The following is a 14,792-nucleotide window of genomic DNA, read 5'->3' as shown; positions in this document are numbered from 1 at the left end:
AGAGAAGTCTGTGAGGACAGCAGGGAGGCCATACTATATATATAGTGAACATTACAGTCCACATTATACTATTTTCGAATATGGCAGCTGTTTGGATTAAAACATAAGAACGGAATAAACACGTCTAGAAATGTTACCAAATAATCGGTATCGTGCCGTACTGATCCTCCATCTCACAGATTGTATCTATAAAAACGTTCCTGTAGGAATGGCGCTCACATTTCACATTGATATTGTTTGATATTCTTAGCTAGGATTCCAAAGCGTCGGGTACATTTCATGTCTCAGCAACTGGACTGACTACAACCGTACTATTACATTTAAAGAAAGTGTTTTTATAGAATGTTTCAGACAAATCCCTATATGTGCACATATCATGACGACAACTATATTGGGCCGGAACTAATATAACCAGCGCATGGAACGAAATGAGGCTAGTGGTAGACAATGACCGCTGCCTTTGACTGCAACTTATTGCCCTATTACATGGAGCAATTCTTTGCCACATCAGGCTGATTCAGGTAGATATTCCCCCGTATAATAAAGACAATGATCAGCCAAAGAGCCAGTCATCAGCTGATCGTTGTCTTTCAGCAAGTTTATCGGCCATGCATGGCTACGTGGTATAGGTCATGAGCGGTCGAAGGCTGATAACAGTGTAAAAAAAAGTTGTATACTTACATGTCCATGCTTACCCAGTGTCCTGATCACCACAGCCACAGCTGACACCTATCTCTTTTGTGACAGGCCACTCAGCCAATCACATGTCCACGCTGTCCCGACTCAGTTAGTGATTGGCCTGTCACTAAAGAGACAGGGCCCGAAGTGTCAGTGGCGGCTGCGGTGAGCTGACAAAATGTGAAAAAGGCAGCAGAACACAGGGGGAGCATGGGTAAGTATACAGCTTTATTACTTTCTATGTAGGGCTGCACGGACATCGCTAACCATGTCTGTGCAGGCTTCAAGGACAATTTTCGAGACATGTATAGAGTGTATAGAGTAAAAAAGTGCCAATCTAGCAAATCGGAGCTCGCTTACAGTGCAATGTCAGGCAGTGTAATAGGGCCCTTAGGGTCCTTTTACATTTAAAGATTTGTCAGCTGCAGGTTGCCACAAAGAAGTGGCAATCAGCTAGATAAATCTGTGCTGTCAGTTTCGAGATCACAAGCAGTGCAAACTTACCTTCTGCGCTGCTTCTGGTCCAGCATCCTGCTCTACCGGCTCTCCTGCCCTGTATCTTCAGGCCCTGCTTTCTCCGGCTGTCAATCATTTTGGAGGAGGCAGCAGCTTGAAGATACAGCAGTGCCTGGAGAACGGGAGAGACGGATGTTGGATCATAAGCAGCACTGATGGTAAGTATGCACTGCTTGTGTTCTGGAAACTAACAGCACAGAAAGATGTGATGATAACGATAAATTCTGAAGACTGCTGTAAACACACAATCAGGCGAGATTTACCCGATTCCTCTCAGGCCCGCTCAGTCATTTAGCAGCAGAGCCAGGACACCCCCACAGCCACTGAATAGCTGAGCAATCCTGCCCACGTCACGTCTCAAGTCCCGTCTCCGACTAGGAAGTGGCTGGAGACCAGGGACCAGAGCAGCGGGATACAGGCAGAAGTGCTGGCGACAAGTAGGTAAGTAGATGTAATTGTTTTCACATACACCCTCCTCAGAGATTGTGAAAAAAGGGGTGCTGGCTGAAATACCCCTTTAGGGGTAGGACTAACAAGCAAAGACAATAAAACATCCAAAAACTAGGACCAATATGAGTGAACTGAGATACAGGGTAATTGAAATCCAAACCAGAATACATACACACTGCATTCTCATACACCTAAGCAAAATACAGCACTTACTAGTAGCATTTACCCAGATCAGACCCCGCTTTGTTTTAACAGATACATGCGTAAAAGAACATGTGGGGATGCTCAAATTCCCTTAAAAGCAAGAGAGGAATATACCATATGGAATGTGTTCTAGCATGAACCGTGCAATATAGTTTACATAAAACACATTAAGCAACATGAGACTTTACTACATGTACATTCCAAGAACAATCAGAACCAGGGCCAGGCCAGCATTCCCAGCTATTTCATAGTTTTATGAGACAGCGTTTCACAATATGTCAGTGTAATATGTGTAGATGTCACAAGACAACATTCCCCCATCCTACTTTATCCTCTGTCATATTACTATATGTTAACTCTTGCCATGCCAAGATGATAGATTGGGTCCATGACGTCACTATGTATCATATTAATCAGGTTTTGTGCTACAACCATGATGATCTATTTATATCAAGTATTACTGGCGTAGCTACCATAAAGGCAGACCACACAGCTGCTATGGGGCCTGTGTGGCAGGGGGGCCTGGGACACGTCCTGGCAAGCATGATCTGCCTCTATGGGACTGCAAATACCAGCACCTTTGACAGACAGCCACCGATCTGCACAAGCCCCCCGCCCGGACAGCCGCTGCCCTGCACAGCCCCCCCCTCGATGGCTAAGCAGGGTGAGTATATGTGTAAATGGGGGGTTTGGTGGAGTGTACAAGATTCATGGGCCCCTATGAATCCTACCCACACCCCTGAGTAGAATGTAAGTGCATATATGCAGATACACCATCTACTGCAGGGGTAGGGAACCTTCGGCCCTTCAGATTTTGCAAAATCACATATTCCATCATGATGGCATGATGGGAATTGTAGTTTTGCAACAGCTGGAGGGCCGAAGGTTCGCCATTCCTGATGTACTGTATAATAAATGCTGCATCCTCCGGTCCCCATTCTCACATTCTGTTACATGAGATCCTAGATGTACAAGGTCTTTTAGTTTTCCCAAGTCTCATATGCGCCACTGAGAATGTTTAACTTGGAATGTTTCTCTTCAAGGACTTGGGATTCCAGCCTAGCCCGCTTCATTCCAAAGTCATGCACAACTACATTTGGGTTAAAGTTTGAAAACCATGTGTGCACTATATCAAAGGCTACGGACGCCTAGAAAGGCGCTCTTTTCACATTGTATTGCACTTATTTAGGTGTAAAGGCGTTTTCTGGTGCCATTTGCATGTTTTCCCATACATTGCAGACCGCTCTGATCAGAGTGAAATCCATCAGACTGGCTGTTGACCTTTGGCTCGGTTATAAATCAGGTTAGAAGACTGTTCAGGAAACAGAGCTGAGATGCCAGACAGCGTGCAATGGTCTCTATATCCTCATGTGTAAAAGAATGTGGCAACTGCAGTGAGGAGACCATCAGTGTCAATGCAATGAATATAGTGTCTCTGCAATTTATCTCTCTTTCTTAAAGGGGTATTCCGCTCATTTTAAACTTTTAATATGTTGCTGCCCCGGCGGAGAACCTAACAATTAGGCTATTCTTACCTTTCCGTGTCTACTATAGCCACTCCTAATTGGGAGCATTTACACTTAGGGTGGGTTCATACGTACCTTATCCGCTGCGGATCCCTGCCCTGTACACTTATGGGCAGACAAACTCGCAGCAGGATGGACATCACGCTGTGAGTATGTCTGCAGCCCGCCCTGTTAACCCCCCGCTGCCAGAGCCTATACTTCACCTGGTCCCCCCTCTGGCTTGCTTTGGTGCTCCTGGTGTCTTCACATCCCGCTCAGCCAATCAGTGCGCTGCAGTGGGGCAGCGCACTGATTGGCTGAGCGGGACGTGCCGTGAACCCCCGAAGCAAACCGGAGCGGGGACCAGGTGATGTAAAGGCTCCGGCGGCGGGAATGGGGAGTGGGGGTTAACGGGGCGGACTGCTGACAAACTCGCAGTGGGATGTCCATCCTGCTGTGAGTTTGTCTGCCCATAAGTGTACAGGGCAGGGATCCACAAATTCGCAGCGAGAAATACGCTGCTGATCTGTTACGTGTGAACCCTTAAAGGGCCGGCATTAGCACCCGGTAGTACCTAGCCGGGTTCTGTCACTGGTCCAGGCTGCCAGGCAAAGCATCCAGCATTCTGGACAGTTTCCAGGTGCGCCTCTGGAGCTGTCCAATAATAATAATGCTATTATTTAAATAGCGCCAACTGATCCCGCAGCACTTTACATAGTTTTGGTCCCTGTCCCCATTAGGGCTCACAATCTACATTCACCTATCTGTATGTTTTGGGTGTGGGAGCACTGCAAGGTTACAGTGCTGCCCACAAATTCCGGATGCCCCTATAGGGTTCTATGGGACATCCATGATGGAATTCAGGACAATTATAGGACAGATTCTATCATTTTTGGGCCTATTTTACGACACAGACTACCTTCAGAAAAAAAATGGGGAAAAGTGTCCAAGAGTGACCCTATAGGTCAGGAAATCTATCCAAATTTTTAATAGGAAATCCGGATAGATGTGAAGTGTAAAGGGGCCTAAGTAAATCTTCCCCACTCGCTTTGTACTACGTGAATAGTATTGATATTATTCTCACGTTCTCTCGCTCTCATTGTCTACCAAGTGTCCTGTTACTAAGTGAGCACGCTGGGCCTTCCATTTACCGTGTTACTCGCTCCACTGCTACAGTGTAAGAAAAAGGCGGCAATAACTTTCTTAACACTCGGTGTTTCCCCTCGAAGGCCCTCCCAAGCACAGTAAAGCTCACAGCACACTTTTTACAATGACTCCAGTGTTTCACAACATGTCTGGCCAAAAAAAGTCACAAATGTAAGCAATATCCCATTTACCTCAGCAAAAATTTCTGCTGCTAAAAGTCAATGACCTAGCTGAAAACGTGCATGGCGTCGGTAGAAAAAGCAGTGGATGAACCTACAATATCAGCTAGCAAGGGGGTATACCTGTAACCTGCCGCATGTTAACTGATCTTGTCTATTTAAAGGGGTTGTTAACCAAAAACAAAAATTGTTTTAAACCAACTGGTGCCAGAAAATGCCACAGATTTGTCATTTATTTCTATTTAAAAAATTCACAAGTATTCCAGTACTTATCAGCTGCTGTATGTCCTGCAGGAAATGGTATTCTTTCTTGTTTGGAGAGCAGGAGAGGTTTTCTATGGGGATTTGATACAGCTCTGGACAGTTCCTGCCTGACATGGACAGAGGTGGCAGCAAAGAGCACTGTGTCAGACTGGAGAGAATACACCACTTCCTGCAGGACATACATCAGCTGATAAGTACTGGAAGACTGGAAAAAAATTTTTTAATAGAGCTAAATTAGAAATCTCTGGCACTTTCTGGCTCTAGTTGATCTAAAAGAATTTTTTTTTTTCTGGTGAACAACCCCTTTAAGTCTACAGCTAGAATAGAAGGCCGGCTGCATTATATAAAGATCAAGTAGTGCAACATACCGTAATAAGATGCCCTCCTAAAATAAGATACCCCAACTACCCTACCCCCTAGCCTAGAGTAAGGCATCCCCCCGAAAGTAAGGCCGCCCCTTGGCACCCGCCGCCACCCAGGACTCACCAAATCCCCTCGTGGAGCATTACTGCCGGCGCCGCAGGCAGTTTGGGCCATGGCTCCCATGTCCATGTCCCGACACACGCCGCTGAACGTCCCAACGCACAACGCTGCCCGTCCCACTGCACACCGCATTTATCAAACATGGTGTAAAGTGAAACTGGCTCAGTTGCCCCCAGCAACCAATCAGATTCCACCTTTCATTGCTCAAAGACTCTTTGGAAAATGAAAGGTGGAATCTGATTGGTTGCTGGGGGCAACTGAGCCAGTTTCACTTTACACCATGTTTGATATATCTCCCCCATAAGGCCTGTTTTGAGTAAAAATTAATATAAGGTCCTATTTTCGGGGAAACACGGTAGTTTTTAACTATAATTTGTAGCTTGGCACATAATACCACATGGTAGTATTGGCCTAGAGCAGGGCAGAGAACCTTGGCTCTCCAGCTGTTGTAAAACTACAACTCCCATCATGCCTGGACAGCCAAAGCTTTAGCTTTGGCTGTCCAGGCATGATGGGAGTTGTAGTTTTTCAACAACTGGGGAGCCAGGGTTCCTTACCCCTCTATTGGCCATATCTAGAGCTGAAAAAAATTGTGGTCATAAGAAAAGTAAAAGTCTACGTGACTAGGAGTAGATAGAAGTCAAAGCTGCTAATAATGTCCGACCCTCCATTCACACTTTCCTTTCCCCCTACAGGAATAAACCTGTCACTATAGATATTATTAGGGCAGAAATCTAAGTATTAACCTCCTAATTAAGTTCTGCTGCCACTTTACAATCCAACCTTCCAGGATTTCAGTCCAGAATCCATAAAGAACTCAGGTAAAGGATATATTCATCACATTAGTTGAGATTTATTGCCTACCAAAAGCAATATAGTGCAATATAATTGAAGCGTTGAGGAAGAAGTAACATAATTAACTGTTAGGAAAGTCTCCGGCACAGCGAGTTATTATCAAAAAAAAAAAAAAAAAATTAAAGGAATTGGAAGTCACATCCTTTGGAAATGACTTTGGTGTTTGGCGGTAATTTATATAATGACTTTCTATGTGATTCTCTGGCCGTCAATGACAAACCTATCCTCCCTGTGCTCGCTGTCACTCTTCATTACACAGCACACACAGCTAGGGTAGGAGATGGAGCCTGCCTAGGGGCTGAGCGATTGCCTACAACACACTAAACCAATCAATAGCAGATTAGGCAATCCTTGGGCCCCTCCTGTAGGAAACCTACTGATACAGACTATCAATCCTTCTTATTATTATTATTTCTGCTGTCTGAGATTTAGTCTAATTTTATAAATATTTTTTTTTTTCTAAAATATTTACAGGAAATGCACCCTCCCCCCCCACTCACATATACACACACATATACACATACATACACATTCATATACATACACACACATGCGTATATACACATACATACATACATGCATATATACACATACATATATGCACATATACATATACACATGCACACATATACATACACACAGATATACACGTATATACACATACATACATATAAACACATACATATACACTCATATACATACACACACACACACACAAATATACTAGGTTTCTTTTTCTATACTTACAAGACTTTGAGAGTATTTTGAATTTTGTTGCATGCAGTCAGTGTTTTTTCCTCTTCATTCACCAGTCTTATCTATAGGTATGCCTTCCTTTTATTATTTTATTATTATTAAAGGAGAGATCCAGCAGATTATAAAAGTAACTTACCTCTCCCTGTTCCTGCGGTGAGTGGCGGGACCGGCCCTGGGACCCCAACCGGAAGGCATCGGGGGGGGGGGGAGGCCTGTGCTGGCTGATGGAGTGGCCGCTCAGCCAATCAGTGACTGGAGCAGCATCCCACCCCAGCTGCTGACTGGCTGAGCGGCCAGTCCATCAGCCGGGTCACAACGGGTGCAGCGGCGGAGATACCAGAGCCCAGCAGGAGTCCCACAGCCAGTCCCCCTGCTCACCGTGGGTACAGGGAAAGGTAAGATAGTAATTGCAATCAATTTCCCCCTGCCCTAAAAATCCTATGAAATGGTTTTTTCTTTCGAATCAATGGTTATCAAAAAGAGCCAGAGATCTGTAATTTACTTCTATTCAAAAATCTCCAGTCTTCAAGTACTTATCAGCTGCTGTATGACCTACAGGAAATGGTGTATTCTGTGACAGGAACTGTTCAGAGTGGTAGAGGTTTCCTATGGGGATTTACTGCCAGTTCCTGTCACGGACAGAGGTGGCAGCAGAGAACATTGTGTCAGACTGGGAAGAAAACTCCACTTCCTGCAGGACATACAGCAGATAATAAGTACTGGAAGACTTCAGATTTTTAAATCTAATTAATTTTCAAATCTATATAACTTTCTGACACCAGTTGATTTGAAAACCTTTTTTTTTTTGGCAGAGTACCCCTATAATTGTCACCCGTTTCTTACTCTGGCACTATTTATTGGCTACTGGCACATCTGACTAGCTAGTGTGTACTATAGTGGTCACCTTTCTCTAAGGACCCTAAGGATAATCTTAACGATTATCGTTAAGATTATAGTTAAGTCGAATCTAAACGATAATCGTTCGTTTGAATAGCAGTTTACGATTAACGACCGAACGAGAAATCGACGATCGCTTAATAAGACCTGGACCTATTTTTATCGTTGCCCATTCGCAAATTGTTCGCATTGAATAAGACGTTGTTCGCAGTAGTGCCGAACGCAATAGCGACAACAAGACGACCGCAAGGACGATCATAAGTAACGATTATCGGTTACGATTTCAGGTCTTTCACAATAGCAGTCGTTTGGAATGTTTATCATTAAAGGGGTACTCCAGCGGGGGGTGGGGGGTATTTTGGGATCTGGCCGGGGAGGAGGTGGCTAAGAGAAAAGACGTCCACTCACCTCCCCGGATCCAGCGGTGGGTCCCGTATCGCGGCGCTCCGGTCGCCGGTTCGCAGCCGCTTCTTGGTGTCTGGCGCGGGCTCGAGACGTGACGCTCAGCCAGTCAGTGACAGAGGCGGGATCTGAGCGGACTTGAAACGGATTTCGCCTCTATCACTGACTGGCTGAGCGGACCTGAGACGTCACATCTCGAGCCCGCATCAGACACCAGGGGACCGGTGCACCGCGATACGGGACCCGCCGCTGGATCCGGGGAGGTGAGTGGACGTCTTTTCTCTCAGCCACCTCCTCCCCGGCCAGATCCCAAAATAGCCCCCCCCCCCCCGCTGGAGTACCCCTTTAACGATTATGCGAACGATAAAATCGTCCCGTGGAAGATGTGAGGTTGCTAGGCAACGGGGAATAAGTAAAAAAAGAAGAAAAAAAAGATGCTCAAAAGTTTTTAAAAAAGTAACTAATTGTAAAACATTGTCAGAGTTTCACTTTCTCTCTCCTTTTCTGCAAGTTAGTGTTACAATGTGGCTGGAGTTTCCCTTTAAGGCAACAAATTAGTAAAGCTTTAAGGATATACCAATTTTTTTTCGAGATTTCTTTTCGGTATCGCGGCATAACTTTTTCAATGTATCTGTGTTTTTTATGCTATATTTTATATTTCTGCAATGACGTAACACACCGTAACACAGGGATGGGGAACCTTCGGCCCTCCAGCTGTTGCAAAACTACAATTCCCATCATGCCTGGATAGCCGAAGCGTTAGCTTCGGCTGTCCAGGCATGATGGGAATTGTAGTTTTGCAGCAGCTGGAGGGCTGAAGGTTCCGTAACACATCAATAACACACAGTGAAGTTCCCCTTTAAGGAACCTATATTGCCAAATGGCTGAGAGAGAAGAGAACAGAGTAAAATACAGGGGTACAGGCTCTTACCCTGGAGACTTGCAGACATTTCTTCCTCTAGGACTGACTTCTTGGCCACTTCCATAGTTCACACAGCAAAGAATTAAAATCACCACAAAGATGAGGGGAGACCCTGGTGGTCTCTCCTTGTGTTTCACCAGAGTCCATTCCCTCACACAGGTTCCCTCCATCCCAGAGAACTTTCCTCCTCTCCTCATCCCCATCCGACCCAGAGAAGCCAATTGCTCAATCTGCATCCCAGACTCCCTGTGCTCAATGCAAAACTTTCAAAGTTCCACAGAGACAGCAGCTGCAGGCAGGGGGGAGAAGATGGGCATCTCAGCCAGGGGCATAGGGGGCTCCAAACTTCCACTCCACGAGGTGTGTGCTGGGGCTGAGGGACAAGGTCCCGGACGCCGGGACTTCTCCAGTGAGAGGCGAGAAGACAGGGATGTGCAGAGGATGAGGAGGGACCGTCTTGTTATTGTGCTGGGGCTCCTCACACACAGCGGAAATGGAGCTCAGTCCCTCTGACTGCCAGGCAGCTTGAAGTGATTTCCACGGCAGGAGTGGCAGAAGGAAATTCCAGATTTGCTACCCTGATCCTCTAGGAGGTGGGGCATCGTGGACATGTCCCACCCAAACTCCAGCACTGTGAGGGGCATCGCGGCTGCAAGTCACTCACAAGTTTTCTCCAATGTCCCGAGTTCTGGTAAAGTCACAGAGCAGGGTAGGATCAGCAGCAGGTCCAGTCACAGAGCAGGGTAGGATCAGCAGCAGGTCCAGTCACAGAGCAGGGTAGGATCAGCAGCAGCTCCAGTCACAGAGCAGGGTAGGATCAGCAGCAGCTCCAGTCACAGAGCAGGGTAGGATCAGCAGCAGCTCCAGCATTGTACAGTCTGCTGATCTCCTTACCCCCAGTGTAAACCCTCTCACTATCCTTGTCACTTTTCTCCCCTCACTTTATTACTCACCCATAAAACTAAGATGGCAGAAGATATAACTTTTAAATACCATAAACCCATATTGTTACATATAGTATATGGCAAGAATGGGTAATATATACAATAATCTGTCTTATTTCCACATCTATCTATCTATCTATCTATCTATCTATCTATCTATCTATCTATCTATCTCCTATCTATCTATCTATCTATCTATCTATCTATCTATCTCCTATCTATCTATCTATCTATCTCCTATCTATCATCTATCTATCTATCTATCTATCTAATCTATCTATCTATCTATCTCCTTATCTATCTATCTATCTATCTATCTATCTATCTATCTATCTATCTATCTCCTATTTATCTATCTATGTATCTATCTATCTATCTATCTATCTATCTATCTATCTATCTCCTATCTATCTATCTATCTATCTATCTAACGTCCAGTTTGAAGTGCACTCCGTTCAAAGTGGTGTAAGGGTGCCAGCAGCTGGAGACCGAATCCACGTCTCCCCATAAATAATCAAAGAATTCCGCAGCACAACCATATGGTGAAAAAAATCCAAAATAGTGTTTATTCCATATCAGTAGAAAATTCCATGCAACGTTTCTGTCTCTTCCCGCTTGAGAAAGGTCTCGGGAAGAGACAGAAACGTTGCATGGAATTTTCTACTGATATGGAATAAACACTATTTTGGATTTTTTTCACCATATGGTTGTGCTGCGGAATTCTTTGATTATCTATCTATCTATCTATCTCCTATCTATCTATCTATCTATCTCCTATCTATCTATCTATCTATCTATCTATCTAATCTATCTATCTCCTTATCTATCTATCTATCTATCTATCTATCTATCTATCTCCTATCTATCTATCTATCTATCTATCTATCTATCTATCTATCTATCTATCTCCTATCTATCTATGTATCTATCTATCTACTATCTATCTATCTACTATCTATGTATCTATCTATCTATCTATCTCCTATCTATCTCCTATCTATCTATCTACTATCTATCTATCTATCTATCTATCTATCTATCTATCTATCTATCTATCTATCTCCTATCTATCTATCTATCTATCTATCTCCTATCTATCTATCTATCTAATCTATCTATCTATCTCCTTATCTATCTATCTATCTATCTATCTATCTATCTATCTATCTATCTATCTATCTCCTATTTATCTATCTATGTATCTATCTATCTATCTATCTCCTATCTATCTATCTATCTATCTAACGTCCAGTTTGAAGTGCACACCGTTCAAAGTGGTGTAAGGGTGCCAGCAGCTGGAGACCGAATCCACGTCTCCCCATAAATAATCAAAGAATTCCGCAGCACAACCATATGGTGAAAAAAATCCAAAATAGTGTTTATTCCATATCAGTAGAAAATTCCATGCAACGTTTCTGTCTCTTCCCGCTTGAGAAAGGTCTCGGGAAGAGACAGAAACGTTGCATGGAATTTTCTACTGATATGGAATAAACACTATTTTGGATTTTTTTCACCATATGGTTGTGCTGCGGAATTCTTTGATTATCTATCTATCTATCTATCTATCTCCTATCTATCTATCTATCTATCTCCTATCTATCTATCTATCTATCTATCTATCTAATCTATCTATCTCCTTATCTATCTATCTATCTATCTATCTATCTATCTCCTATCTATCTATCTATCTATCTATCTATCTATCTCCTATCTATCTATGTATCTATCTATCTACTATCTATCTATCTACTATCTATGTATCTATCTATCTATCTATCTCCTATCTATCTCCTATCTATCTATCTACTATCTATCTATCTATCTATCTATCTATCTATCTCCTATCTATCTATCTATCTATCTCCTATCTATCTATCTATCTATCTATCTATCTATCTATCTCCTATATATCATGCCTACATATTATCTATCTATCTATCTATCTATCTATCTATCTATCTATCTATCTCCTATCTATCTATCTATCTATCTATCTATCTATCTATCTATCTATCTATCTTTCTATCTATTATCTATCTATCATCTATCCATCTCCTTCCTATCTATCTATCTATCTATCTATCTATCTATCTATCTATCTATCTATCTATCTTTTATCTATCTCCTATCTATCCAGTGAATGGTGCATGCCCCTTACATAATCAGTGCTCACACTCCACTCCTACTGAGTTTTACATGTTGGGTTTCATTAGCTTGGATGATTGGCTGATTGACTGCATTTTTATTTTATTTCGATTTTCCAATTTTTGGCACTTTTACTAGAACCTTCATCAACAAATTTGCCCTTCTGTAATAGTCCCAGCACTGTAGCTACTATACTTTGGTTGTTTTATTGAAATTTGTTAAGATTTTATTCACGAATATTAACAAATTTGACCCAAAACAAATTTCTGTCTGCTTTGCTCATCTCTATATACGACACACAAGAGTTTGTTATTTTGCAGGGCCAATTGTACTTTTTAATGGTTGCTCCACTAAAAACAGTAGACTCGGCATTATCCACTCACGGAGAACTCAGACGCTAGGACTCACTGCAATCATGGGAAAGTAGCAATGGAAGCAGGTGTTGCAACACAGTTCCAGAATTTACACAAGAATTCACATAGTAGAAATAAGGAACTTGCCTCTCACTAACTTGCTTATCTTCAGGCTTTATTGAAACATCAGGGATAAATGTCTAGGAAGGGGGAGACAGTAGAGATGAGTGAGCTTGCTCTTACTTTTTGCTTGAGTATCTCGCTACTCGATACTTGAACGAATACCACATGTGTCAGCGGGGACAAACACGACCAGACAGTGGGCCCTGATCTGAATCCACCCACTGTCCCTGCCTAATTGCCTCAGTCGACCCTAGGCGGTCGCGGACAACCACAAAGACGTTCCCTACACTGAGTACGTGGGACACAAAACACAACAGACAAACAAAACACAATAGAGAGTCGTGAACAAAGCCAGGCCAAACCACACGGGCAACGCAGTACAGAATCGGCAAGCAAAGAATAGTCACAGGTCAGGCGGAGGGTCAGGAACACAAGAAAACAGGCAGAAGGGAATAGGACGGGGAACGCAGGAATAGACTGGGGAGAGCTGGGACCAGGAGTTAACCTAATAGCCAGCGATTTACTACTGGCAATGATTTAACTTTATACTGGACCAGGAGCCCGGACCAAAGGCTGATTGGTCCGGCCTCCTGAGCCCAGCCTTACTGCAGCTGGTGCACTGCAGGCTGAGCGGCCGGGCGACCTGTCACTCAGCCTGAGCGCAATACACTGCAGCTGCGTGGCGGCCGGCCGGCTAACAGTCACGTGAGCACACGGCGTCCCCGGTTGCCTACTATAGTATCTGGCCCAATGTATTTGGGCGCCAGCTTCCCAGATTGTACCCTTAATTTAAGATTTCGAGTAGAGAGCCAGACCTTATCACCTACTACATATTGATGGCCAGATATGCGTCTTTTGTTAGCGAATTTTTGTTAAGATTCTTGGGCTTTAACCAAGCTCTGATGAGCTTGGGCCCAAACTGTGCACAGTTTAGAAAAGATCTCAGGTCTCAGCTGAAGGATTAACAGATTCTGCAGTGAACAGACGAATACCTGGGATTGAAACCATAATTACAAAAAAAAGGTGACATATTAGTAGAACGTTGTTCATGGTTGTTGATATCAAATTCAGCTAGAGAAATGAAATCTCGCCATCTATCTTGCGTATCAGCTACGAAACATCTCAGGAATTGCTCCAAAGACTGGTTGACCCTCTCAGTTTGTCCATTCGTCTGGGGATGGAAGGCAGACGAGAAGGACAGAGAGATTCCCAGCTTACCACAGAACTCCCTCCAGAATCTGGCCATAAACTGGACACCTCTATCGGAAACAATGTTCTCCATGTAACCGCAGAATATGATTGATAAACAACGTGGCCAGCAAACGAGCGCTAGGGAGTTTACGCAGTGGAATAAGGTGACACATTTTAGAAAACCGATCCACCACTACCCAAATGACAGTCTTACTCCTAGATACTGGTAAGTCAGTAATAAAATCCATCGATATATGTGTCCAAGGTCTCGTAGGGATCGGCAGAGGATGTAACAATCCCTCCGGTGGCCTACGGGGAACCTAGGACCTAGCACAGACCTCGCATGCTTCAACAAATGATTTAACATCTCGGCCCCAAGTTGGCCACCAGAAATGACGCGAGAGCAAATATTTAGTGCCTGCTATCCCTGGATGTCCTGCCAAAACGGAACTATGAATTTCCTCCAAAACCCGAAGGCGAAGGTTCGGCGGCACAAATAGGAGGGAATCAGGAGTGTTATGGGGGGCTAAATCCTGAGATTCAGCAACAAGCGTAACCAGATCCGGTTGCAGGACGGATACCACAACACCTGGTTTTAAGATCGTATCGACCTGTTTCTCAGGAATGTCTTCGAGATCAAAGCTGCGAGAGAGGGCATCTGCTTTGATATTACGAGAGCCAGGTCGATATGTGATCTCAAAGTAAAATCTAGTAAAAAAATAGGGCCCATCGGGGCCTAAATAAATGAGATTCTTATGATCCGTCAACACCGTGACTTT

The 14,792-nt window shown here is 43.9% G+C and overlaps 1 protein-coding gene across 1 annotated transcript in view; it reads right to left on the bottom strand.

Annotated features, from left to right (window-relative positions):
- SCARF2 (scavenger receptor class F member 2) overlaps positions 1-10,076 on the bottom strand; it is a 152,373-nt gene extending 142,297 nt beyond the window's left edge. The window contains exon 1 of the mRNA XM_069961281.1: positions 9,267-10,076. Coding sequence (XP_069817382.1) covers positions 9,267-9,493 — 227 coding nt within the window. The 5' untranslated portion in view covers positions 9,494-10,076. The remainder of the gene's footprint in view (positions 1-9,266) is intronic.
- Between the last annotated feature and the right edge of the window lie 4,716 nt (positions 10,077-14,792).

This window comes from Dendropsophus ebraccatus, chromosome 3 (genome assembly GCF_027789765.1).
Source record: "Dendropsophus ebraccatus isolate aDenEbr1 chromosome 3, aDenEbr1.pat, whole genome shotgun sequence".
NCBI classification, from domain to species: Eukaryota; Metazoa; Chordata; class Amphibia; order Anura; family Hylidae; genus Dendropsophus; species Dendropsophus ebraccatus.
The sequence above is the reverse complement of the archived record's forward strand: the minus strand, read 5'-3'. Positions and strand labels throughout refer to the sequence as shown.